General features: G+C 45.3%; 2 protein-coding genes across 3 annotated transcripts in view; one reads left to right on the top strand and one right to left on the bottom strand.

Annotated features, from left to right (window-relative positions):
• Positions 1-23,721, top strand: part of GRM3 (glutamate metabotropic receptor 3) — a 147,790-nt gene that overhangs the window by 106,694 nt on the left and 17,375 nt on the right. For both annotated transcript variants that reach the window (XM_082240112.1, XM_082240111.1), the window contains exons 2-3: positions 7,563-8,169; positions 16,099-16,954. In XM_082240112.1, coding sequence (XP_082096238.1) covers positions 7,672-8,169; positions 16,099-16,954 — 1,354 coding nt within the window. In that variant the 5' untranslated portion in view covers positions 7,563-7,671. The remainder of the gene's footprint in view (positions 1-7,562; positions 8,170-16,098; positions 16,955-23,721) is intronic.
• Positions 1-23,721, bottom strand: part of STK38L (serine/threonine kinase 38 like) — a 502,631-nt gene that overhangs the window by 467,268 nt on the left and 11,642 nt on the right. The window lies entirely within an intron of this gene.

The following is a 23,721-nucleotide window of genomic DNA, read 5'->3' as shown; positions in this document are numbered from 1 at the left end:
GGGAACCAAGGGGAGTGGGATTTATTTTTTAAATAGTTGCTGTGTTGACTCCGGGAGAACATTGACCTGACTGGTTATTATTTCCACTTGTATTTTGAAAACATGATGGTGATTGTAAATTCAGTGAGTAGATGTCTGTGATTGATTTAAGAAATTTCCCTTCAGCCTACTGCCAAGCTTAAAGAAAAATGCACCACACAGGATTTGACCTGGACCATCTTGAGGTGGGGAGAGAGGGCTGCTTTGACAAGCTGAGAAGCTGCCTTTATCAGATGCTGTTGTCTCTGTCACAGAAAACATTCTAATGATTTATAGCCAAGGGCAGCTTTTGTTGCCAGCCAACTTCTGTGACATTAACAATTAAAACATACAAGCAAGCAAGCACGATTCGCAATCAATTATGCTTTATTAATGATTTTTTAACGCATGCCACAGTCCAGCAATCATCAGGCTGTTGCTCAACAGAGCTGTTGCCAAAAAACCCCCAAGTTAATCGAGCAGGGTAATTTGCAGCAGCTTCTGCTCACTTGCAAAACACTTGCTCCGTTAATTGTGATTTCATGCACCACTGACGCCCGTGGCCTAGAGGTAACATTCATGCGATGGAACAGTTACCACTCTGCAGTGTGCATGTGTATGGGTTAGCTTTAAGAGAGTTTGCTGAAGTTAATTGTCTAAAGCCCTGTAGACAAGATTTGCAATCAGCTGACAAAACGCCTACACTCTGCCCTGCTTAAAGTCGCAGTTGCATCCCTGGGAGTAAGTCCCATTGAGATATGGAGGTGCACACATGAGCCCCGTTCCTGTAACAGTCTGACACAGTGCTTGCACAATCACCTTGTGGGGGGGGGACAAGGGGAAGTCATGCTGTGTTGGGCCATTCTCAGATGCTGCACCCATAGCAGTCTGGCTCAATGCCTGTATATTTTGTTTGGGGGGGGGGATTAGGGCATGAATGAAATCTACTCAAGGGTCATCTAGTCTACATCCCTGCCACAACACAAAAGTCATACTTTTGACCCACCAGCAGTACATCTCATGCAGCTACTGTGTACCTGACCATCCCTGTACATTTTCACCACACTGTTCATGTCGGCTCCTTAGGATTGTATTGGGGGGAATTCATGATGATGCTCATGTGTCTCTGGGAGGATGTGTTTTTTCTGCAATGTCTAAATACTCCCTGTGCCTCTACAGCCTTGCAACCAAGGATGGTCAGGGAAGCAACCATTTTGCTGCCAGAGAGTGGGGAGAAAGGCACTCTGCCTTTCCCAGGGGCAAAATGTAATTTGGCCTCCCTACGGAATCCTGGGAGATGAAACTGCCTTGGCAGAGCTGTAAGGAAACCTGGCAGATTCCAATATTGCTCTTTTAAAGGAGCTATGAATATGCAATGTTTCTTGGCCACGGAGCGAGCAAATTTCACAGGGAGCAGGGCTGCAGGGGGTAACACTGCAGATGTGCCTGAAACAGGGGACACAGAATGAACAAAATTAAGACACTAAAAAGTTAAATTAAACTGCTTAATACTTTTCATATAAAAGTGTTGGGGGGTCTTGAAAATGCAGGAAAACAGAAGAAATGAACAGAAATCTAAGTAGCGAGCAGAATGAGCCATTCAATTGTTACAGCGGGATGTGCCTCCCGTTCAGGATCCCATTTGCTCTGTTCCCTTCCCCTGCTCCCCTTGTTTTTCTGCACCTGCCCCAGCCGTCAGTCAGCATTCCATGGCTACTGGGCATGCTCAGTACTTTGGGGGCTATGTGTAGCCTTCAGTGCCCAGACATTAGAAACAGAGGGCATGGTGTAATCATAGAAATTTGGAAGCGATGTGCAAGCCAGTGCTCTGTCTACTTTATTTAAAGGTAAAGGGACCCCTGACCATTAGGTCCAGTCGTGAGTGACTCTGGGGTTACGGTGCTCATCTCGCTTTACTGGCTGAGGGAGCCGACGTTTGTCCCCAGACAGCTTCTGGGTCATGTGGTCAGCATGACTAAGGCGCTTCTGGTGTACCAGAGCAGCGCACGGAAACGCCGTTTACCTTCCCGCCGGAGCGGTACCTATTTATCTACTTGCACTTTGATATGCTTTTGAACTGCTAGGTTGGCAGGAGCAGGGACCGGGCAACAGGAGCTCACCCCGTCGCAGGGATTCGAACCACCGACCTTCTGATCAGCAAGCCCTAGGCACTGTGGTTTAGACCACAGCGCCACCCACGTCCCATCCCTACTTTATTTAGGCTTTTATAAAAATACAAAATGCATTCATGAGCTCCATATGATCTACTTTAAGTGGGTATAGTTTGATATTATGTAAGAAAAATAACCAAATCCCCCACTAGAAGTATAGGAAAGCTTATAAAAATGTTTTTGTTTTTTGTTTTTAAAGCCCATTAGAATTGGAGTCTTTCACAGGTCAGAAGTCCTGGAAGACACAGAAGTTCCAGGCAGCAGAATACACCCATTGAAATCAATGGGCAATTCAAATAAATGGAAAATGAAACAGATTAAACTTTTAAAGTGAAAGGAAACAGATAAGTGAAATGAACTCTCTTGCATACATTTAAAATCTGATCTCCAGAAAATGTACCACAATAGGGCACTGAAAGGATCTTTTGAGAAACTCTCTAGGCTTTTTTCCTGGCCTTCCTGAAGATGCTAGTTTTTGTTTTATTTTTCATGGGGGAGCAATCAACTGTATGAAAAACTGCAGTCAAGCAGTATTGCCACCTGATGGATGACTTGTTTTGAAAGTCCGTAAACCCATTTTTTAAAATAAAAAACCCTGGTGATAAATAACATGATTTGCTCTGTTTGGTTACACTAACATTTAATGTGCAGGAACCTGGTGTTGGCATTCATCTGTCTTGGAAGACAATGCCAGGCCAAGGGTGGGCCTTTGGGGAAAATGCCACCAGAAACTGGATCTCCTAATCAGCACCTTCACCAAACCTGACGCTGGAATTGCGTTTTTCCTTTCATGCGCTCTCACATAAGAGCTATGGGTATGAACATGGGTCAGCTAAGGGGGCAGCATGTCAAAATACAAAAGGAATATCCTATTTTTGAATACTCGACCACTAGTCTTTAAAAAAATAAAAATAACAAAATCTGCAGAGAGTAAAGTTGCTCATCCAGCTATGCTGAGCCAACTCCCCTCCTTTTGCCAATTCATTTCACTGCATCAAAAACACGACAAACCTCCCACTTCCACCATTCGTCCTCCACCTTATTCTGTATAACAGGGAGGCCTTTTGCTCTGAGTCTTCTCACAAATGAACTGGGAATCTTGAATCGAATTTGCCAGCTCCTTCTGCTGCACTGGTGTGATTTGACTTGAGCCTTTTATACTTCAGAGTCTGTCAAATCACTAATAATTAGATCCTGGGAGAGCAAGTCACACTGCAAATGGACAGAAATGGCTTCAGAACCACAACTAAGTCAATTTCTAGCCCTGATCAGGCGATCCCAGAAGCAATGCAAGGAAAGCAGCTGTCGAAATGTTGCAGACATCCATGCCTAGTTTCAAATGCTAGCATTCTGCAGTGGTGGTTGTAAGGATATGGGAAGAATAATTTTAATGACAAAAACTAGTTTTATTTTGTACGGCAAAATGAATATATTCAGATTTACGATTTGCATGATTAATTCAAACTAGAATTTTATTACCTTTGTACAAAATTTAGATTTAACTCCTCATTCCCTGTATATGTACATTCCTGTCTCTGAGGTACATTATCTACAAAATAACTTTCATTGAACTCAGTGGATTTTTGTTTAAACAAACTAAACTTAAAGGATACCTTCCCAGTTTCACACTTTCTGTTCCTTTTAGTGAATTGTGCCCCTTTATTGAAATACCAGAATTGAAGTTCGCCAGAAGCGGCTTAGTCATGCTAGCCACATGACCCGGAAGCCGTACGCCAGCTCCCTTGGCCAGTAAAGCGAGATGAAGGCCGCAACCCCAATGTTGGTCACAACTGGACCTAATGGTCAGGGGTCCCTTTACCTTTACTATTTAAATACTAGATTGTGATCCATCAAAATTTAGGTCCTTTTCATTCCCACTAATTTCAGCAGAATTAAGCAAGACTATATATGACTTCTTTTAGAAAACATCAATAGAGCAGAACAGCATCTGGCTGCAAACAGAGAGTTCTTAATCTGCAGTCATTGCACAACTCTTGGTTTGCACCAGATTTGTCTAGAATATAAACCAAGTTATCTGCCCCCAAAATTGGGAAATAGCTTGCCTCATTTCTGAACTTGGGCTGTCCTTTGTCTCCACTGTAACCCCATTAGACATGTTAGTACAGTTAAGTAGTGTATAAATTTTGTTAAATAAAATAAAATAATAAGCCCCCAAATCCCTCCCACCCAACCAGTCACTAGGTGAAGGTACGAGGCAGGACTTTATGGTGTATGTCAGTCCACCACAAAGATGCAAGATCCTGGTAGCTCTTGGGAAATGTAATTTCCCCAAGGGCAGCTGAAACCTTACATTTATTGTACTGCTCTACTCTGCTTCCTGAAACAAGAAGGAACCATGCAGTCTTAATTTTTTTTGCTGTAACTTCTGAAACCTCTGTGAGAAAAATCTTCACTTATTTGCAAAGCTAACTGTCTGTGATTTATTCTAGCCCAAGTATTTTTGTGAGGAACATTTGCTTAAATGAGGTTGAGGGTAGATGCAAATCTAACCAGGTTTTAATTTGCTTGGAGCAATCTCCATGTTGCTAAATCTGCTATGAGAGACTAAGAATCTTTCTTCTAAACCTCACTCTCCAATAAAGTTGGGTGGATGGGTGAGAAGGGAAGTGGGTGCTCCGCAGGTTGAAGGGGGCTTAAATGTGAATTCTTCTCCAGTTGGAATTTAATTATGAAATATCCAGGGCTCTCAATACTCCTCCCTTTGTTGAGACGAGTCTTTGAAATTCATATCCAAACACCAGGGATATGTGTTTTGTTGGTATCTCTTATCCTTTGGAGACATCCTCTTTGCTAACCTTGGAGATTGTGCACATGAAATAACAAAAGCAGATTGCCAGTGGTGAACAGTGAAGACACTTTTTTGCAGCACAGATATCACTTTTCGTCCATGAAGGCAAAACTCTGGACTTCTTAGATGAGCTACAGTTGAGGCTGTTTGTCAATAGAAAAAGCGTCTTGACCATTTTACAGGATTTCCTACCAATTTAAAGCCTGCAGATCCCACTCCTTTGCCTCACAATCACAAGAAGAAAGAGAAGAAAACTACAGCAACAAACAACCTTGTTTCTCCTTCTTTTGGTGTTAAATTTTAATTTTCTCTCCTTTAAATTTCTTAGCACTCTCTTTTAAATAATGCTAAGTGTTTCTAAATTATACATAGGCCTGCAAGTGCCATCATTATAAATTCTGCTTTAAGGAAAAAGGTAAGTACAGTCATGCATTATTAAAGTGCCCTATATAAATATTACCATACTTGATTTACTTGGAGGGCTAACACACCAATCTTGCAATTTAATGAAACAGGATCAAGGACAAAAAACAACAACCAGTGCTCCCCTCAATATACATACCTCACCCAGAATATATGGTGTGTGTAAGTGCTTAAGCTTGCTTCTGGCATGATCAGGGGCACAATCTACTAGACAGGGGTGCTATGCATCTAGCGGGGAGCTGGTATCAGCCCCACCAGAGTGGACAGAATGAGAAGCTGGATCCGGGGGAACCCAAGAGAACAAAAATGTAAGAATAGTCCTCCTGCGTGTGACCCAGGCTCAATCTCAACACAGACATGTAAGAGTCCTACTGGAGCAGACAAAGCCCTGTCTAGTCCAGCATTCTGTTTCCATAGTGACCAACCAAATGCCAATGATGATGATGCTTTTTCCAGAAAAGTAGAACTCAAAATGACTTTCCACCAGGGCATGAGCACAATAGCCCTCTCCCGCCAATTCCCTCCTATTCAGAGGTGTCCTGTCTCAGATATTAGAGGCACTAAATAGCCATCATGACTAATAACCACTTTTACCCTCCATGAATTTGTCCAGTCCCATTTTAAAGCCATCTAAGTCGTTGGCCACCACTAAATCTCCCAAGGAGCAAATGCTGTCGTTCAACTGGGCACTATGTGCAGAATTGCTTCCTTTTGTCTGTTCTTAATCAGGCATTCATCTTCACTGCCTGACCCTGGGTTCAAGTATTATGAGAAAAAAGAGTGAGTCTTCTCTCTGCCCACTTTTTCCATTTTATTTCTAGGTCCACAATATTGTTTTTGAGTTGCACATCCTGTTTCCCACAGCAGTCAGCCAAAGCAACTCTGGACAGTCAGTATTTTGCAGGAGGAAATATATGCACATGCCGGGAAATTCGAAGTTGCGCAATTAAAGCAGATGAAAGTGCTCTCTCATGCTAGTGCTCTCTCACACATCTGAGCGGATGTGATGCAAGTGAACTGCTCCCTAGTTCTCAGATAACCCTCCTTCCTCAGCTGATCTGTGCAGATCAGGGTGTGTGTGTGAGAGAGAGAGAGAGAGAGAGAGAGAGAGAGGGAGAGAGAGAGGGAGAGACCACCAGGCCCATACAGAGCTTGTCTGAGGTGCAGGGCAGAAGTCCCTGGTCAGCTGGGAGGCACGGGGCATTCTTGGCATGACAGCATAAGCTGGCGTAGCCCTCTGAGGCCAACAGCAGGTGTACCTGCCTCTCCCTACCATCTGTACAGGCCTGCCTACCACTGGCATGCTGATCAAAGTGCTCGGCCCCACCCTGAGGATTGGGCAAATGTGGTTCTAGGTCCTAAAAAGGTTAGCCACCCCTAATTTCAGCAATATATGGTATCTATGTGGGGGTTTTCCTTGGAGTGCATGGCTGAAGAGTATCTTTGGGCAAACCACGGGGATTCTGAAGAGGAACAGGAGTAGGGTTTGTGACAAGGACAATGAACCTGCTCTTCCCTTGCCTACACTCATGTTTATGTGCCCAGGCAGAACAGTGAACCAGAAAGCCACTTACCTGGTTATGTGGCCAGGAAGGGTAAAGCAGGTGTCTTGATTGACAGCACCCTAACATGTGGTTGACACTGTCAGAGCTGGCAACTCTGGTCAGTGATTAGTCAGTGTATATTGGTCCATTGGTCCATTTGTACTGCCCAGTATTTGGGTGCAGGGGGCTTTTCTTTTTCCTGAGCTCTTCTTTTCCACAGCTGAATCTTCTTTGTGCTAACAGATCACTCTCACTGCATTGTGACATAAGGACAGAGGCCCATTTCATAAAATGCAAGAGCTTCACATGTATCACTGTGTGCACAATCGTCGCCTACACTCATCACATCACTGCCTGCCCCCATGTGCTTTTTTTGAGTGGGAAGAGTTATGTGAACTTGGCTATCTCTGCAAAGCCCTCGTGCCACATGTTCAGGAGCTGTGAGATGAAGGGTTTGGGTGCATGGTTACTCCTACACCACAGAAAATGTTTTCAGAGTCCTCTGAAACCTTAAAGACCAGCTCAGTATGTGTTCAGTGGGGAAAAGCCATCATGTGTCTTACTTTAGGCTTTTCTAACCATTTTTCATCTCTCTAGAGACTTGATGGAAGATCTGGCCAGCTTGCGCCTCCCTCGCCCATGAGATGGCATTTCATATTGCCACACGATGCGCTGGAAGAAATGAAGGTCACTAGCACTCCTGCAGATGCTTCTTAGAGCTGTCAGAACAGGACCAACAAAGATGTTTGCAAAGCTCCATGTGTTTGCGCTGGCTTTATTTTCCAAAGGAGGCTTCCTTTCTCTAGGTGATCACAACTTTATGAGGAAAGAAATTAAGATTGAAGGAGACCTGGTTTTGGGTGGTCTGTTCCCTATTAAGGAAAAGGGCAGTGGAGCAGAAGAATGTGGGAGAATCAATGAAGACCGAGGTATCCAGCGTTTGGAGGCAATGTTGTTTGCGATTGATGAGATCAACAGAGACAGCTCCTTGCTCCCAGGAATTAAGCTTGGAGTTCACATTTTGGACACTTGCTCCCGGGACACGTATGCATTAGAACAGTCCCTGGAGTTTGTCAGGGCTTCTTTGACTAAAGTGGATGAAGCTGAATATATGTGTCCTGATGGGTCGTATGCGATTCAAGAAAACATCCCACTACTCATTGCAGGAGTCATTGGAGGTTCTTACAGCAGCGTCTCCATACAGGTGAGATATCTTAACTCTTAAGAACAAGTTTTCCATCTCAGTGTCCTTTTACCTACTCTACAGAATCCAATGGGGAAACACTCATGAGCCCATGTGGGTGTCAGGGAAGAACCAGACATGTGGGTCATGTTACCCAGCTGAGGTTCATCCCAAAAGGAGCTGGAAAGCAGCTCCTCTCAGGCAGAGCCACCTGAATTACACTCAGCTAGCAGGCAGAAAAGGACGGCTGGATAACCAGGGCTGCAAAGGATGTGTGGTGTGTGGCTTTGGGTATAAAAGGGCAGAGAAACCACAAGAATGAAAGGGAGTTTCAGAGACTTGCTGATGAAGATTGGTGATCATCATTTGACCACAGAGGATAACCCTGAAGCATGATGTTCACTGGCAGGAGCAGGAGTTCATCTCCTTTCCTTCACTAGCTTGAGGCCAGAATTAGGACTAGTGGAAGGGAGGGCATTCTCCTTCCAAAAGCCCAGGAATTGCCTTCACATGTGGTGGACCAAGCTGAGTTCAATTCTGCTATGGATGACTTTGACATAAGAATACTGAGTTCAGTTTGGAAATGTCTTCTCTAGTCAAACTTGGATCGATGTGAGATGTTGTGTTTACCCCAACTCAGTAGTGGAGCACATGCTTGACATGCACAGAGTCCTAACTTCAACCCCTGGCATCTCCAGGCTCTCAGGCAGACTCTGGATTTAAAAAATCCTGCACTTGAGAACATGGTGAGCCACTGCCAATCAGGGTTGGCAATACTGGGGTAAGGGTAGGCCAATGATCTGATTCAGTATGGGGTCACTTCAAATATTAGAGGGGGGGTCACCTCTGGCCTGGAGACCAAATGTCGTCCTCCTGGCCTCTCTATTTGGTCCTCTCCCCAAGAGACACCCCTCACTCTTTTGCCTGGCTGGAACGTGTCCTTGAACTGAGACGATGCTTGCCTGGTTCCTAGTTGCTGTGGAAAGCAGCTCTGTGGTGTTTAAATTTGAGTCTTAAACCAACACAGTTGTCTCCAGTTCTGTACATGTACCTGCAGGCCCTCTGATGTCCTTCCCGCATAATCAGCTAGATGTAAAGAGAGCCATGGCTGGAAGTGATGGAGGAACACTGCTGTCCCAGAGATGTCTTGAAATGGGACAATTCTGCTGGTGGAGAGGGCCACCAGCAAAAGCAGAGTGACAGTGAGCCTTGGAGGTAGTGCCTGACAGGGAAGAATAAGGGTGCGCTATGCTCCATTTGCCCTCACCACAGGCTATTTGAGAACACTCTCAAAGAAGGGCCCACTTCAGCTAGATCTTCAAGGTGGACTCTAACTGTTTCCAGACAAAAGGAGGCTTGGGGAGAATAAGTTGCTCCTCTCCAAGAACGTCTGGGTGCTCTGGAGCTGTAAGCAGACTTTTGTTCTCAAAGAATTGTGAGTTTTGGACTCAGTCTAGGGGGCAGGACCTTGCAATATGGAATAATGAAACTTACAAATATATTGGTTTCCTCTTCTAGTGAAACTGGCATAAATCACTTGTGGGACTAATAGTGCCCACCTTAGAATCAAAGAAATGGCATTAAGGAATGTAGATCTTTGGGGTCATCTCATCTAGTTTCCACAGCTAACAGAAGGCTCAGAGCACTGGAGTACATTGTCCAGTTCCAAATGCTCAGGCTCTCCTTCATGACTTGAAATTATAAAGGTGTAACAAGCAATGCATTTTGTACCAGCTATATGTGTTTACAAGCTTCTGACTCAAGCAGACCTTCCTCCTGAGATCAATAGCAAATGGCCTCAGTGCTAGAATGCAGGATTAGGGTCCAGTTGAAAAGATTTTTTTCTGGAAAAGAAATAACAGCTGTGGATCTGAAAGTTTGCTCAAGCACTTGAAACTCAAACTGGGGACAAGGTGACAAAGAACTCAACTGGACAATGCACATAGTAGTAGTAGTAATACCACCCTGCCCATCTGGGGCTATATGCACTCTATGTTCAGTAAGGTTGAAGTGCACTCTATATGCACTCTATGTTCAGTAAGGTTGCCATTCTGTGACCATTCAGCATAAAACCATGGTCACAACAAGTCAGGGAGACAGGGTTGATCTGTGCATGCACATTGCTCTGTAGAGCACACACTGAATAGGCAGGGACCTTCCTTGGACAGTGGAGGGGTGAGCAGACACCCTGCCTCCCATGATGCATGTAACATAGCATCTAAGGTTACATGGAGGCGTGACTCTACATCACCAACATATAAGGTTGGCAGAGAAAAAATCTGCACCTGCAATTTCCTGATTGTCAGCTGATTAAAAAACCTCAACTCTTCTAGCAGCAGTGGGAAATCTAAAGCAGACCCACCTGGCCTCACCATTTGGCTCATGAAGCCATGTTAGCCAAGCCACAGCCACCTGTCTTACGTGTCAGGTGTGGGGCAAGTAAAGATCTCTTTGGGTCAAAAAATGGGTTTGGAGTCTCCACTGATCATCTGAACCTGTAGAGACTTGTGTGTGGCATTTTGCCACAAGCTGATTTCAGGGCAACAGGCGTTGTGCATTGTAAGCTTAAGCCTACATGGTTTATTTTCAAACTGTACAGATGAAGGGGGTCACCTGACAGCACTGTGACATCAGGTGCCCACCTGTCAAATTGGCCTGTTGGGGTGGGAGAGAGAAGGATCTGGAATTTTAGCCAGATCCAGATCCCCACCCCTGATTTAGATTATTTATATGCTATTCTTTGCATAAACCACATTTTACAACAGTGGTCAAATAAAATTAAAAGAATACATAAAATCCATTTAAAAGCAACAACAACAATGCAACAAACCCCTAAATCACAATTACTAATAGGAGCAGCAGGAATGAATTCCTTTGTCTAATCAGGTCTGTCTCCTCCAGTAACCATAAAAGGTGTGTCCTAACCAGTCACCTAAAACTGTATGGAGAGTTGGGGCCAGATGCCCCTCAGTGGACCACCACTGATGTGTCCCTTTTAGTCACTATGCTACAATACATCTCTGCTCTAGTGGCATGGTCCTTCCACATGTAAATATCTGTTGATCCTTTTAGATCTATTTGGGCTTTCAGTTACCTCACATGTTTAGAGTTGCCTGAGGGTGAGCATGGCCGTGCTGCCCAGCCCAGCTGCTCCACAGCATCCCAATGCCCAGCCCCACCATCGGCCAAGCATTGAAGGGGGAACGTCTACAGAAGGGAGCCTCAGGAAGCTGCTGCACATAATTTTGAACCCTGACCATCCTGCATGTTCCTGCTGTGAGCATTGACCTTCCAGAATATGGAGGGTGGCAAAGCCTAAAATGGCAGCATGAGTGGGGCCACCTGAACGCCCAAAGAGAGTTTAAGAATCTTAAATATACACTCCTAAATTAGAAATCAATGGGCCAATGGGTGACAGAGTTGATGGGCATTAGAGCTGAAGTCTCCTGGATCGGGCAATTCCCTCCAGCACCTGATGCCTGGGCTTCCTGTGGTGCTTTGAAGTCCCAAGTTCGGGACTTCAAAGCACCTGTGATGTCAGGCAACTGACAGGTGGGCAGTCATACTGGGTGTACAAAGCCAAAAAGGTTCCCTACGCCTGACATAGGGGATGTCAGGGCTGGTTCAGCAGCAGGTCAGCACTGAGACTCAGAGATGAGCAATAAAGGTGATTCTTTATTCAAGGAAACGGAATTCAAACTGAGAATCCTGTGGGCAAGACTGGCCCTGGTAAAGCAGTTGCCAGAACTGACCATCTGAGTCTCGCGCTTCTGCCTGTCTCCTTCCCATCTGGCTCTTTACGCAGCAATCTTAAACTCCATGGGGTGGTGGGGCTGTGCTCCCTGTGCTCTTTGTTCTGCAAAAGCTGCAGGAGATAAGCGGGGAGGGGAGCTCAGTACAGCAGGACTGGCAGGCTCCTCCGACTCTGTTACAGCCTCACCCCCCTCCTTCCCAGCTGGCTCTTCTTCCTCTCTCTCTCACCTGTCAGCACCCCACCATTGTGCTCCCCTTCATCCCCTGACCTGTCTTCCACGTCCACCTCCTCTCCCCGGGCTCTGATCCTCTTCTGAGGCTTCCACAGAGGGTTCTCCCAGGGACGTACCATCACATCAAAACCTCACACTTCCACACATTGGAAGTTTTAGATGTATGCACATCCGAAGAACTCTCTGCTTCTCTGCCACAAATGGAACGTATGAAATTGACTTGCCCTGAGCTAGGTCAGTGGTCTATCTCATAGCCCAGGGTTTTCCTCAGTGCAGCTGCTCTCCAAGGTCTCAGACAGAGAAAGCCTTCCTCCGTGTATTCTTAAGATCCTTTAACGGCAGGGTCTTTCTGCGTGCAGAACAGAAGCTCTCCCATTAAGCCATTCGCTCTCTCACTTTGTGTTCTGTTGCGGGTGGGGGTGGCTTGCTTTCATTAATCCCTGAAGTGGGATGATCCATCACCATCATTGTTCCAAAACTGCCTGTCAAAGAGAACAAAGGGAATCAGGGGCATCATATTGCCTAAATATGGGCAGTGGGTGAAGTAGGTTTGAAGCCACCTTCTCTTGAATATCCTTATGAAAATCAGCAGGAAGGCTCCACAGGATGTGTCTTGAGGCTCATAGCTCACCCTCAATGCATGTTTCATGATAAACACTGAGAAAGCAGAGTGATAAGGTGTGCTGAGCTGAGCTATTCCAACAAAGAACACCTCCGTTTCTGCCTTTGTTGTAATTTGCAGCAATATTTACAATGTCCTGCAAATTCTGTCTGGACAGCTGTCAGTCTGATCCTTTCTTTCTCCTGCCAGATTCTTGCTTCCCTCATCATCTCTCCCACCCCCCAAAAATGGTAAATAAGCAATGAGCATCTTGACACACACAGTCAATAGTAAAAATAAAAATCTAAAGAGCATAATCTGGAGCCAATTAAAATCATGTGAGTTTGAAAGAGAGCTGGCAGCAACAGTTTGCCTAGAAAGACCAGTGGGGGAATAGCACTGTGTGAATTTAGCTTTGCTAGAGAAGGAAGAATATCATTCTTCTCATGCACCCCTCATTCCTGAGCTCATCTAATGTAATTCCATTTAATTAGCTGTGCTTTCCTTCCAGATTTTTCATGTCATTTCATTTTGGATGCAATTTGGATTCCCCCAGTCTGGTTTACTAACAATTTCTAATTAGGATTTGATTAATATATAGTTCACACTTTTCAGTATCTGCTAACTATCCAACCAACCAACCAACCATGTAAGCATCTCCACCACCTTAGAAGGTATTCCAGTATTCTGAGGTCTAATTGGTCATATAAAGAGTCTCACTTCTCAGTTCTCTAAACTCAACAGCTCCATAAAAGCTGGACACCACAGGGGCATAATGGGGGGGGGGCTGGGGTGTGTGGATCCAGGCACATTTTTGAGAGGGGACACAGCCAGCCAGTCAGCCCCCCCCCCCAGCTCCATAATCAGAGCCTGGCTCCAAATGAAACCAGCATATAGGGTGTCAAGAAACGGCCAGACATAGTCTGAAGTACACTTTCCCAACTTGGTGCTCTCAAGAGGTTTGAACCTCCCAGCAGGCCTAGCTGACATTACCAATGTTCAAGGATGCCAGGAGTTGTAATCCAAACCATCCAGAGAGCACCAGATTAGAGAACAATGGTGAAGGCACCTGGTACACCAACAGAAAAAACATTCTAATGGTAAGAGCTGTTTGACAGTACAGACATAGCTATTGGCCACAGTATGTTACCTGAATCGCCAAACCTGGCTGTGATAGCCCTTGGATGGAGAGCAGTTCAGAAGTGTTGTGAAGAGCTGTTAGACAGCTCGGGAGATGGTGGACGCTCCTTCCTTGGAGGTCTTTAAGCAGAAGTTGGATGGCCGTCTGTCAGGGATGCGTTACTTGAGATTCCTGCATGGCAGGGGGGTGGACATGACCTCCAGGGATCTTCAGGCATCTCCTCCACGTTCTGCCCAGGCTGTGATCCACCACCTGAGGACCACAGGCTGAGAGCCCTTTCTTTTCATTCTTCAGCTTATGCCAGAGAACCAAGCCTCAAGCAAGATGTGTGACTTTAATCACCAAATACCTGGGGGAGAGAACAAACAGCAGACAAATGTTCAGATTCAGCTGGTCCAGGTAGAACCCCTCTCTCCCATTTCTCCCTGATGTCATGTGCTTTGCTGGGCCTGCTCTTTCAACATCTACACTTTCATAGAATTGTAGAGTTGGAAGAGATCTTGAGGGTCATCTAGTCCAACCCCCTGCCAAGCAGGAATCTCAACTAGATCATACACAACACAACAGATGGTCACCCAACCTCTGCTTAAAAACCTCCAAGGAAGGAGAGTTCACCACCTCCCAAGGGAGATTGTTCCACTGCTGAACTCTCTGACTGTCAGAAAGCTCTCCCTGATGTTTAGTCAGACTCTCTTTTCTTTTAACTTGAAGCCATTGTTTTGAGCATATCCAAGTGAACAGCAGCTCAGATCTCCCTATCGTAAGGAGTCCCTGCACAACTGGGGTCCCAATCCCATGGGAGAGCCTGTGCCTGTGCAGATGTTCTTAGCAGATTCCCTCCAGGAAGCCCCTGTGGTGTGTGGCTGCTGCGGTCCATGCTCTGAACATGAGCGCTACATACAGAGGACAGCGTGATGAACAGGGTTCCCTGGGCATCTGAGAAAACTGTCCAGTGCCAGAGAAGCCAAGGCCAGAGCAGTGAATCATCCGTCGTTACTGCAGGCCCCTCCCCTGTGGGCAGGACCTTTAGGCCTGCAGGTTGTCTGAGAGCACAGCCTTTGCAAAATACAGGGCTATGACCGTGGCAGGAGGGCACGGGGGGTGGGGGTGGCATACCATCCATGTTCCTCTGCAGATGGAATGGCAATGCTGTAAAGTTGGCATCACAAAGGTGTGAATCAGGACCTCCTTTGGAAGGAAAGTGCCTCCGCTCTGACTGTTCTGCTTTGCTAATCAAGTCATAAGAGGCTTTAAGGCACTGCCTTCCTGGGGTGCTATAATAGCAGATAATGAATATTTAGCTAGATTTTTACAGTTTAATATCCAAGATGGCTGGCAGGCAATAACTCTGAACAGGCACAGTTTCATTTTTCAGGGTTATTTTTTCTTAATTTTTTTTCCTGCAGGCACCAATGTGGTTAGAGAATCTGTTTTAAGCGAATGCAATAAAATCTTCTTAGAATATCCTAGTGATGCAATTAACAGATTTAGCTCTCAAATTTCCATGAATGCACTGTATAATTTTAATATCTATTGACTGGGACCTGAATAACTCAGTAATTTCTCAGACTACCTCTTTACAGCTTCTTGGATAAAATGTCAAAAAGCATTTTAACATGAATGTTGCTCACTTGATGATAGTAAGTTCAAGTAGCTGATTTGCCTGCAGGAAAAAGCCAGCACAGATAAAACTCTAGAAAGTAACCTTTCAGGTACCCTCAGACACAATAAACTTCCATGGAGCTGCTTTGCACATTCAAGCCTGGCCAACATCTGCATCAGAATGTGGTGGCAGAATACTAAGATATATTGTTTTAGAAAACAGGTGGCAAATACCATTAAAAAATAGATATTTCCAGGGGGGGGACCCCCAAACCCTGCAAGGAGAAATTTTCATCATATATTCCCTCTAATACATCTGGAACCAATCTGTGTAAAACTGTCATCATCTGCCATGTGGGGCAGATCCACCCCATATCTTTAAAGCACTTTCAATATTCAAAGTGTGTGACTTCCCCAAACTAAACCTTGGCGCTGTAGTTTGTTAAGAGTGCCAGAAATCGCAGCTTTGTGAGGAGAAAACTACATTTCCCAGGATTTAGGGAGGAAGTCATGTACTTTAAGTGTATGTTGAATGTGCTTTAAACAAATGCTCTGGATCTGCCCCCTGCTCACGGTTGCAATGGGGTCATATGAGCTAATATATCTGTTCTTCTTCCTAGGTTGCAAACTTGCTCAGGCTTTTCCAGATTCCTCAGATCAGCTACGCCTCGACCAGTGCCAAGCTGAGTGACAAGTCTCGCTATGACTACTTTGCACGGACGGTGCCGCCTGACTTCTACCAAGCCAAAGCAATGGCTGAGATCCTACGGTTCTTTAACTGGACTTACGTGTCAACGGTCGCTTCTGAAGGAGACTATGGTGAAACAGGCATTGAAGCATTTGAGCAAGAGGCACGCCTCCGAAATATATGCATTGCCACCTCCGAGAAGGTTGGTCGCTCCAATATTCGGAAGTCCTATGACAGCGTTATCAGAGAGCTGCTCCAGAAACCCAATGCCAAAGTGGTCGTCCTCTTCATGCGCAGTGATGACTCCCGGGAGCTGATTGCTGCAGCCAACCGATTCAACGTTTCCTTCACATGGGTTGCCAGTGATGGGTGGGGAGCACAGGAAAGCGTTGTGAAGGGCAATGAGCATGTTGCCTATGGCGCAATAACTCTCGAGCTTGCTTCTCATCCGGTTAAAGAATTCGATCGACACTTCCAAAGCCTCACCCCTTACACTAACCATCGCAACCCCTGGTTCAAGGACTTTTGGGAGCAGAAATTTCAGTGCAGCCTCCAGAACAGGAAACCCCACAGAAAAACGTGTGACAAACATTTATCTATCAACAGTTCCAACTACGAACAAGAGTCTAAGATCATGTTTGTGGTGAACGCGGTATATGCAATGGCGCACGCCCTGCATAAAATGCAACGGACCATGTGTCCAAACACAACCAAACTCTGTGATGCCATGAAGCATTTGGATGGCAAGAAGCTCTACAAAGACTACCTACTGAAAGTCAACTTTACAGGTAAAACGATTAACAACACTCCTCTGATGAGGGGACTACAAAAATGTTGCTGGAATGGGAAAGCATCTGACCCTGGCATTGTTGCTTGTAGTAAAGGAAGATGGGTGGAAGGGAAGCTGGGGATTTATCCTGCACTCAGATTTCGATCTGAATGGGATCAGATGTTCAGGAAAAGTGAAAACACTCCCCTCTTTTTTTGGGGGGGTAGGGGTTTTGGGGACCTTGCCACGGTTCATTTCTGAGCCTGGTTTGGAAAAACATTGTCACCATCTCTATTCTAGAGTGGTTTGTGGTTCAGTAAAAATAGCTTGTATGGCGATAAATGGGAGTACCCCAGCGCAACCACCTTATGCCCTGAGCTTCTCTACATCACAGTCAGTTGCCAAATCCAAGGAAATGTCCATTTTTACCTGCAAGCATCCCAATACACATCCAGGGGTGGGTCATTAACATTACAGGATGTCTGTGATATTTTATTATGGAAATTGGTTGTGACAAAAAAGTTGATATATTATTTCATGTTTTTTAACCATTGATTGAATGAGGAGCCACTGTAGATGAGGCCCATTCTCATGTTGCCACCCTCTCATGGAGGAGGCACAAAGAACCACTGCGATTGCCCCCTGCTCTCCCCAGCTCCTCTTTTCCCAGGCACATCCTACGCCCCAACAGTGCAGTGAATGTGTCTGTTTGTTGTAGCTTGTTTTTACTATTCTGCCCACAAATACTGTAGCTAAGGTATTTCTGTCCAGTGTCTCACTAGGGAGCAATTTTTTTTGTCCTAGCAAATGAGAGCATGAATCATTCAACAAAACAGCCTGCATAATAAGGAGATTGAGGTGTTGGATTAACTAGCTTTGATAATTTATTATAGATCATTTTTGCCATTTGATTTGGACTTGCTAGGTAATCAATATTTCACAGCACAGGGCAGTCTTCAGGGCAGTCTGCAATGATGAGATCTATTGATCTGACATGTTGACAACATTTGACACTATCTGCAGCTTTGGCTATGAATTGGTTGTAGTTGTGACAGTGATCTAACTCTGTGCCTTCTTATCCGTTCCACTGATTTTGAAGACACGCGTGCAGGAGTGAAAGTGCACAGGAAAGGAAGTTTGTATGTTACACCTCTATGCAATAACAATGATTAAAAGATGCTCATTGGATTTTTCACTGGCAATATAATAATAATCCAGTCTTATAAAATATATATCCCCGTAGGTCAGGCTTTTAAACATTTATGTACCAGCATTGTATACAACATCTCCAGGCAACCAGGTACTAAAGTTTTACACAACTTGGTTCTTCTTTTGGCCGCAAATAAATAGCAGAGGTCTGTGTATATGGATGGACTAGTAACTTTGGTAAACCTATTTTCATGGCTCATATTCATCCACTGGCAGTCAATACATACGGCAAGCCTAACAGTTGCTAAGAACCATAAAAATAAGCCTTAATAACCCATGCCTAACTGCCTTTCATCCTAAAACCAAGAGATGATATATATCTTTATGAATGGACAACAGCCGGCCAATGAAAGTCTTTGACCAGCAATATGTTTGAATGTGGGACGCGGGTGGCGCTATGGGTAAAAGCCTCAGCGCCTAGGGCTTGCTGATCGCATGGTCGGCGGTTCGAATCCCCGCGGCGGGGTGCGCTCCCGCTGCTCGGTCCCAGCGCCTGCCAACCTAGCAGTTCGAAAGCACCCCCGGGTGCAAGTAGATAAATAGGTACCGCTTACCAGCAGGAAGGTAAACGGCGTTCCGTGTGCTGCACTGGCTCGCCAGATGCAGCTTTGTCACGCTGGCCACGTGACCCGGAAGTGTCTCCGGACAGCGCTGGCCCCCGGCCTATAGATGTGAGATGGGCGCACAAACCCCACAGTCTGTCAAGACTGGCCCGCTCGGGCAGGGGTACCTTTACCTTTACCTTTATGTTTGAATGTAGACAAATTCACAGAATCATAGAATTGTAGTACTTGACAGCTATTTGATGCCTGTCCACAAAAAGTGCATGCCCAAACAATTGAAGATTGGTTACAAGGTAATGTCACCGCTGGAGAACAAAGAAGAAGCATGTTATGGATTTGTTCAGCCTTTTAGAATTGGACTGTGACAAGTGGGAGCCCTGAAGCACACCCCCAGCCCCTCACAGGAACGTACCTGGTTAGGTCTCCAGCCAGCCTGAAACAAACATTTGTTGGGGACTTACATGGGTGGGGGGAGGTTTGAGGCTGGGTGGGGGGAATACACATTTTCCCTTTTTTCGCCCCTGAAACCTCCTCATATAATCAGGAGGGTTTTTTAAAAAACTCAAGATGTGTGTCTGTGAACCTTACCTCCAGGCATACTTACTGTCAACAGCTCAGGCAGGCCCAGCCCCACCGCCTTGGGCTCCTAGAGGCCTGGCCAGGCTGCCTAAGCAGCATTAGGAGAAGGAAAGAGGAAAACCTTGTCAGTCTAGTGAAATAGCAAGCAGGTCCTGACATCCCACCGCAAACTAACTTGACCAAGAAGCGAGAACCCAGGATGGATGGGTATGTGGTCAGTGGTCGGCACAAGCTGTGTTTCCCTCTGTACCAGTCATGCACTCCTTTTTGGTGTCTTTTAATGATTGGCTTCAAAGCATTTCTCACCTGTCTGACGTCTGAAGCAGCTGATGGATGATGCTTCATGTATGGCATAAGCAAATAGCTCTCCTGACTTCCGTGGAGCAGTAAAGCAGATGCACTTGAGAACACCTTGCAGAAAGGTGCACCTCCCCACATGACCTGAGTGGCACAGCCCACACTGACAGAGGTGGGTGGGTGCAATGGGCCCCTGTAAACAGAGCACACTGACCTGCCCACCGCCAGTGGCTCAAGTAAAGTGTCACGCTAGGAATAGAGTTTGAAACTTAAAAGCTCATTCAGCCATGGAGCTCAGGGAAGGGCTTTGCTCCAATAGCTTTCTCTTTGCCTAGCCTACTTCACAGCATTTCTGGGAGGACGGGGGGGTGGGGTGGGGTAGTACAACCATGCACACCATATCATCATCATCATCGTCCTCGTCATTTTAATGGATTGCAACTAGGACTTGTCAGAGGCTTGACATGGCTAGAGCTGTGTGGGATGCTCTTCCCTCCTCGGCCTGCTCAAGCGAAAGAGAGGAGCTGGGCTGGGGGGAGAACAACCACAGAAGCAGCACGGATTGGGAAAGTAAAGCATTGCATCAACAGGAACTGCCAGGGAACTCTTTCTGGGTTACAGTGACCCAGGGGTGAGCCGGGAAAGTGAACTCCTTGCAAGAACAGCTCTTGAGGGATGAGTAAGCGAGAATGAGATCAGGCCAGAAACACAAGAAAGTACTCAGCCCCCCTATGCTAGACTCACTAAGATCTCTCTGAAGGAAAGAAGAGGTTTTAGGGCTTTGGGGGCCCTATGAGTTGGTGACTCTTATCTAGAGGGTGATTTCAGAACAAGATGTATGTATGTAATTCACTCCATTTTCTGTTACTGGGTGACAACCATACTTGAAATATCTCAGTGTCAAGGTGTTCCAAGTGCCAAGCACTGTGCAAATACCTGAGAGTGTTTGGAATGGCATTGCTTAGTTGCAGCACACAAGGTGAACAGTGGTGTGGCACTGTAAGCTGCATTACATCATTTCCCCATCCACCGAACATTATTTCCAGGGACTGAGTCACTTTCGCATTCTTCCCGTTTCTCCATTCTGTAGAAGAATCAGGTGAGAGAGGAAACAAAGCTGACACACAAACCTCACAGGCGCAGAGAGCATGACTGAATATTTTAGAGCTGTGAAAGAGAACACCACCTTGCCATCTGTGTCGGAAGAGTGGAGTACAGATGGACAAGACTGGCAGGCAGAGGATTGTACGGCAATTATTCTTCCTCTGCTGTCTCACCTGTCAACATGCAACAGCTGAGTCTTCTGTTTCAAAAGCTTCTCAGTGAATCTTGATTTGGGGCTGTGAGGAAAGCTTGCAGAGGTTGCATCGAGTTCCCTGGCTAGTGCCATGCCTCATTTCTAAACAAAACACCCCCTTCCCACACAGAGAGACAAAAGAGAGAAAGAAAGAAAAAATCCGCTATCCTCCAACAGCTCGCAGATCTACCTGTCCTTTCTCATCCTGACTGCTTCACTGCAAACTGACATCTGCATTTGTTTTCCTGACATTTCCATGGATTTCAGTGGAGCTGCTGGTTGTCTCTTGATTTATATAGCTAGATTTAAAAATAGCACCAAAGGCGTTTGCAGTTATTTATCTTTGTAAATCAGTCAACAGAAGAGATTGTTAGCTTTGTCTGGGATGCTAAAATCATCAGCTTCATTGAGACATCTTTTTATTTAAAGCTGGTCACTGATCAATTAACTGATTAAAAGCAAAATGATGTTTAAACACTCTAGAAAATTCTAGAAAGCTTTACTCCAGCTCCAGACAACTGTACAAACAAGTAATCATTTCAGTACCATATAACAATTTAAAATACAGCAGAAAACTAAAGTGACAGCACGCGGACCTAGTGGTGGGAGGAAAAAATCCTTAAATAAGAGACACGGGGGAATGATTAATGGACTTCAATGTCTGTACACTAATGTGCAAAGCATGGGAAATAAACAAGATGAGCTTGAGCTCTTGGTACAGCAAACTAAATATGACATAATAGGCATCACTGAAACCTGGTGGGATAAGTCCCACAATTGGAATGTAAAAATGGGGGGATACAATCTATTTCAGAGAAACAGACCAGACAAGAAAGGAGGAGGAGTGGCGTTATATGTCAGGGATGTGTATACCTGTGAAGAGATCCAAGATTTAGAACCTCAAAGCCAAAGTGAGAGCATTTGGGTCTAAATTAAGGGAGAGAAGAATAACAGAGACCTCATTGTGGGAGTTTACTATAGATCCCCAAGCCAAACGGAGGACATAGATGATGCCTTCCTGGAACAGATGGCCAAGCATGCAAAAGGAAGGGAGATAGTAGTAATGGGGGACTTCAATTACCCGGATATTTCTTGGACGTCAAACTCAGCCAAGAGCATAAGGTCAAACAGATTCCTCACTGGCCTTGCAGACAACTTCATTGTCCAGAAAGTGGGAGAAGCAACAAGAGGAACAGCCATTTTAGATCTGGTCCTAACCAATGTTGATGACCTGGTTAGTGGGGTAGATGTGGAAGGATCATTAGGCGCGAGTGATCATGCTCTTCTGAAGTTTACTATACAGCGGAAAGGAGCAGCCAAGCATACTAGGACTCAATTTCTTGACTTTAAGAAAGCCGACTTCATAAAACTTAGGGAAGTGCTGGGTGAGATCCCATGGACAGCAATACTAAAAGGAAAGGGAGTTCATGATGGCTGGGAGTTTATTAAGAGGGAGATAGTAAAAGCACAACGTCAGGCAATACCAATGAGACGGAAACATGGAAGGTGCCTAAAGAAACCAGGGTGGCTATCTAAAGAACTTTTAACTGAATTAAGATTAAAAAAGGATGTGTACAAAAAATGGAAAAGGGGGGAAACCACCAAAGAGGAATTCAAACAAATAGCCAGCACGTGTAGACACAAAGTCAGAAAAGCTAAAGCACAGAATGAACTCAGGCTTGCTAGAGAGGTTAAAAGCAACAAAAAAGGCTTTTATGGGTATGTTCGTAGCAAAAGGAAGAACAAAGAAACAGTGGGGTCACTCAGAGGAGAAGATGGTGAAATGCAAACAGGGGACACAGAAAGGGCTGAACTCCTCAATGCCTTCTTTGCCTCAGTCTTCTCCGATAAAGAAAACAATGCCCGACCTGAAGAATTTGGAGCAAATGATTCAGCAAAGGAAACACAGCCCAGAATAACTAAGGAGATAGTACAAGAATATTTGGCTAGTTCAGATGTATTCAAGTCTCCAGGGCCAGATGAACTGCATCCAAGAGTATTAAAAGAACTGGCAGATGTGATCTCAGAACCACTGGCAGTCATCTTTGAGAATTCCTGGAGAACAGGCGAAGTCCCGGCAGACTGGAGGAGGGCAAATGTTGTCCCTATTTTCAAAAAGGGGAAAAGAGAGGACCCAAATAATTACCGCCCAGTCAATCTGACATCAATAGCAGGGAAGATTCTGGAGCAGATCATTAAGCAAACAGTCTGTGAGCACCTAGAAAGGAATGCTGTGATCACCAATAGTCAGCATGGATTTCTGAAAAACAAGTCATGTCAGACTAACCTGATCTCGTTTTTTGACAGAATTACAAGCCTGGTAGATGAAGGGAACGCAGTGGATGTAGCCTACCTTGATTTCAGCAAGGCATTTGACAAGGTGCCCCATGATATTCTTGTAAAGAAGCTGGTAAAATGCGGTCTTGACTATGCTACCACTCAGAGGATTTGTAACTGGCTGACTGACCGAACCCAAAGGGTGCTCATCAATGGTTCCTCTTCATCCTGGAGAAGAGTGACTAGTGGGGTGCCACAGGGCTCTGTCTTGGGCCCGGTCTTATTCAACATCTTTATCAACGACTTGGATGATGGACTCAAGGGCATCCTGATCAAATTTGCAGATGACACCAAACTGGGAGGGGTGGCTAACACCCCAGAGGACAGGATCACACTTCAAAACGACCTTGGCAGATTAGAGAACTGGGCAAAAATAAACAAGATGAATTTTAACAGGGAGAAATGTAAAGTATTGCACTTGGGCAAAAAAAATGAGAGGCACAGATACAAGAAGGGTGACACCTGGCTTGAGAGCAGTACATGTGAAAAGGATCTAGGAGTCTT

Source organism: Podarcis vaucheri (genome assembly GCF_965113315.1).
Source record: "Podarcis vaucheri genome assembly, chromosome: 10".
In the NCBI taxonomy this organism is placed as follows: domain Eukaryota; kingdom Metazoa; phylum Chordata; class Lepidosauria; order Squamata; family Lacertidae; genus Podarcis; species Podarcis vaucheri.
Note: the sequence above shows the minus strand (reverse complement) of the source record. Positions and strands in the feature narration are given on the sequence as shown.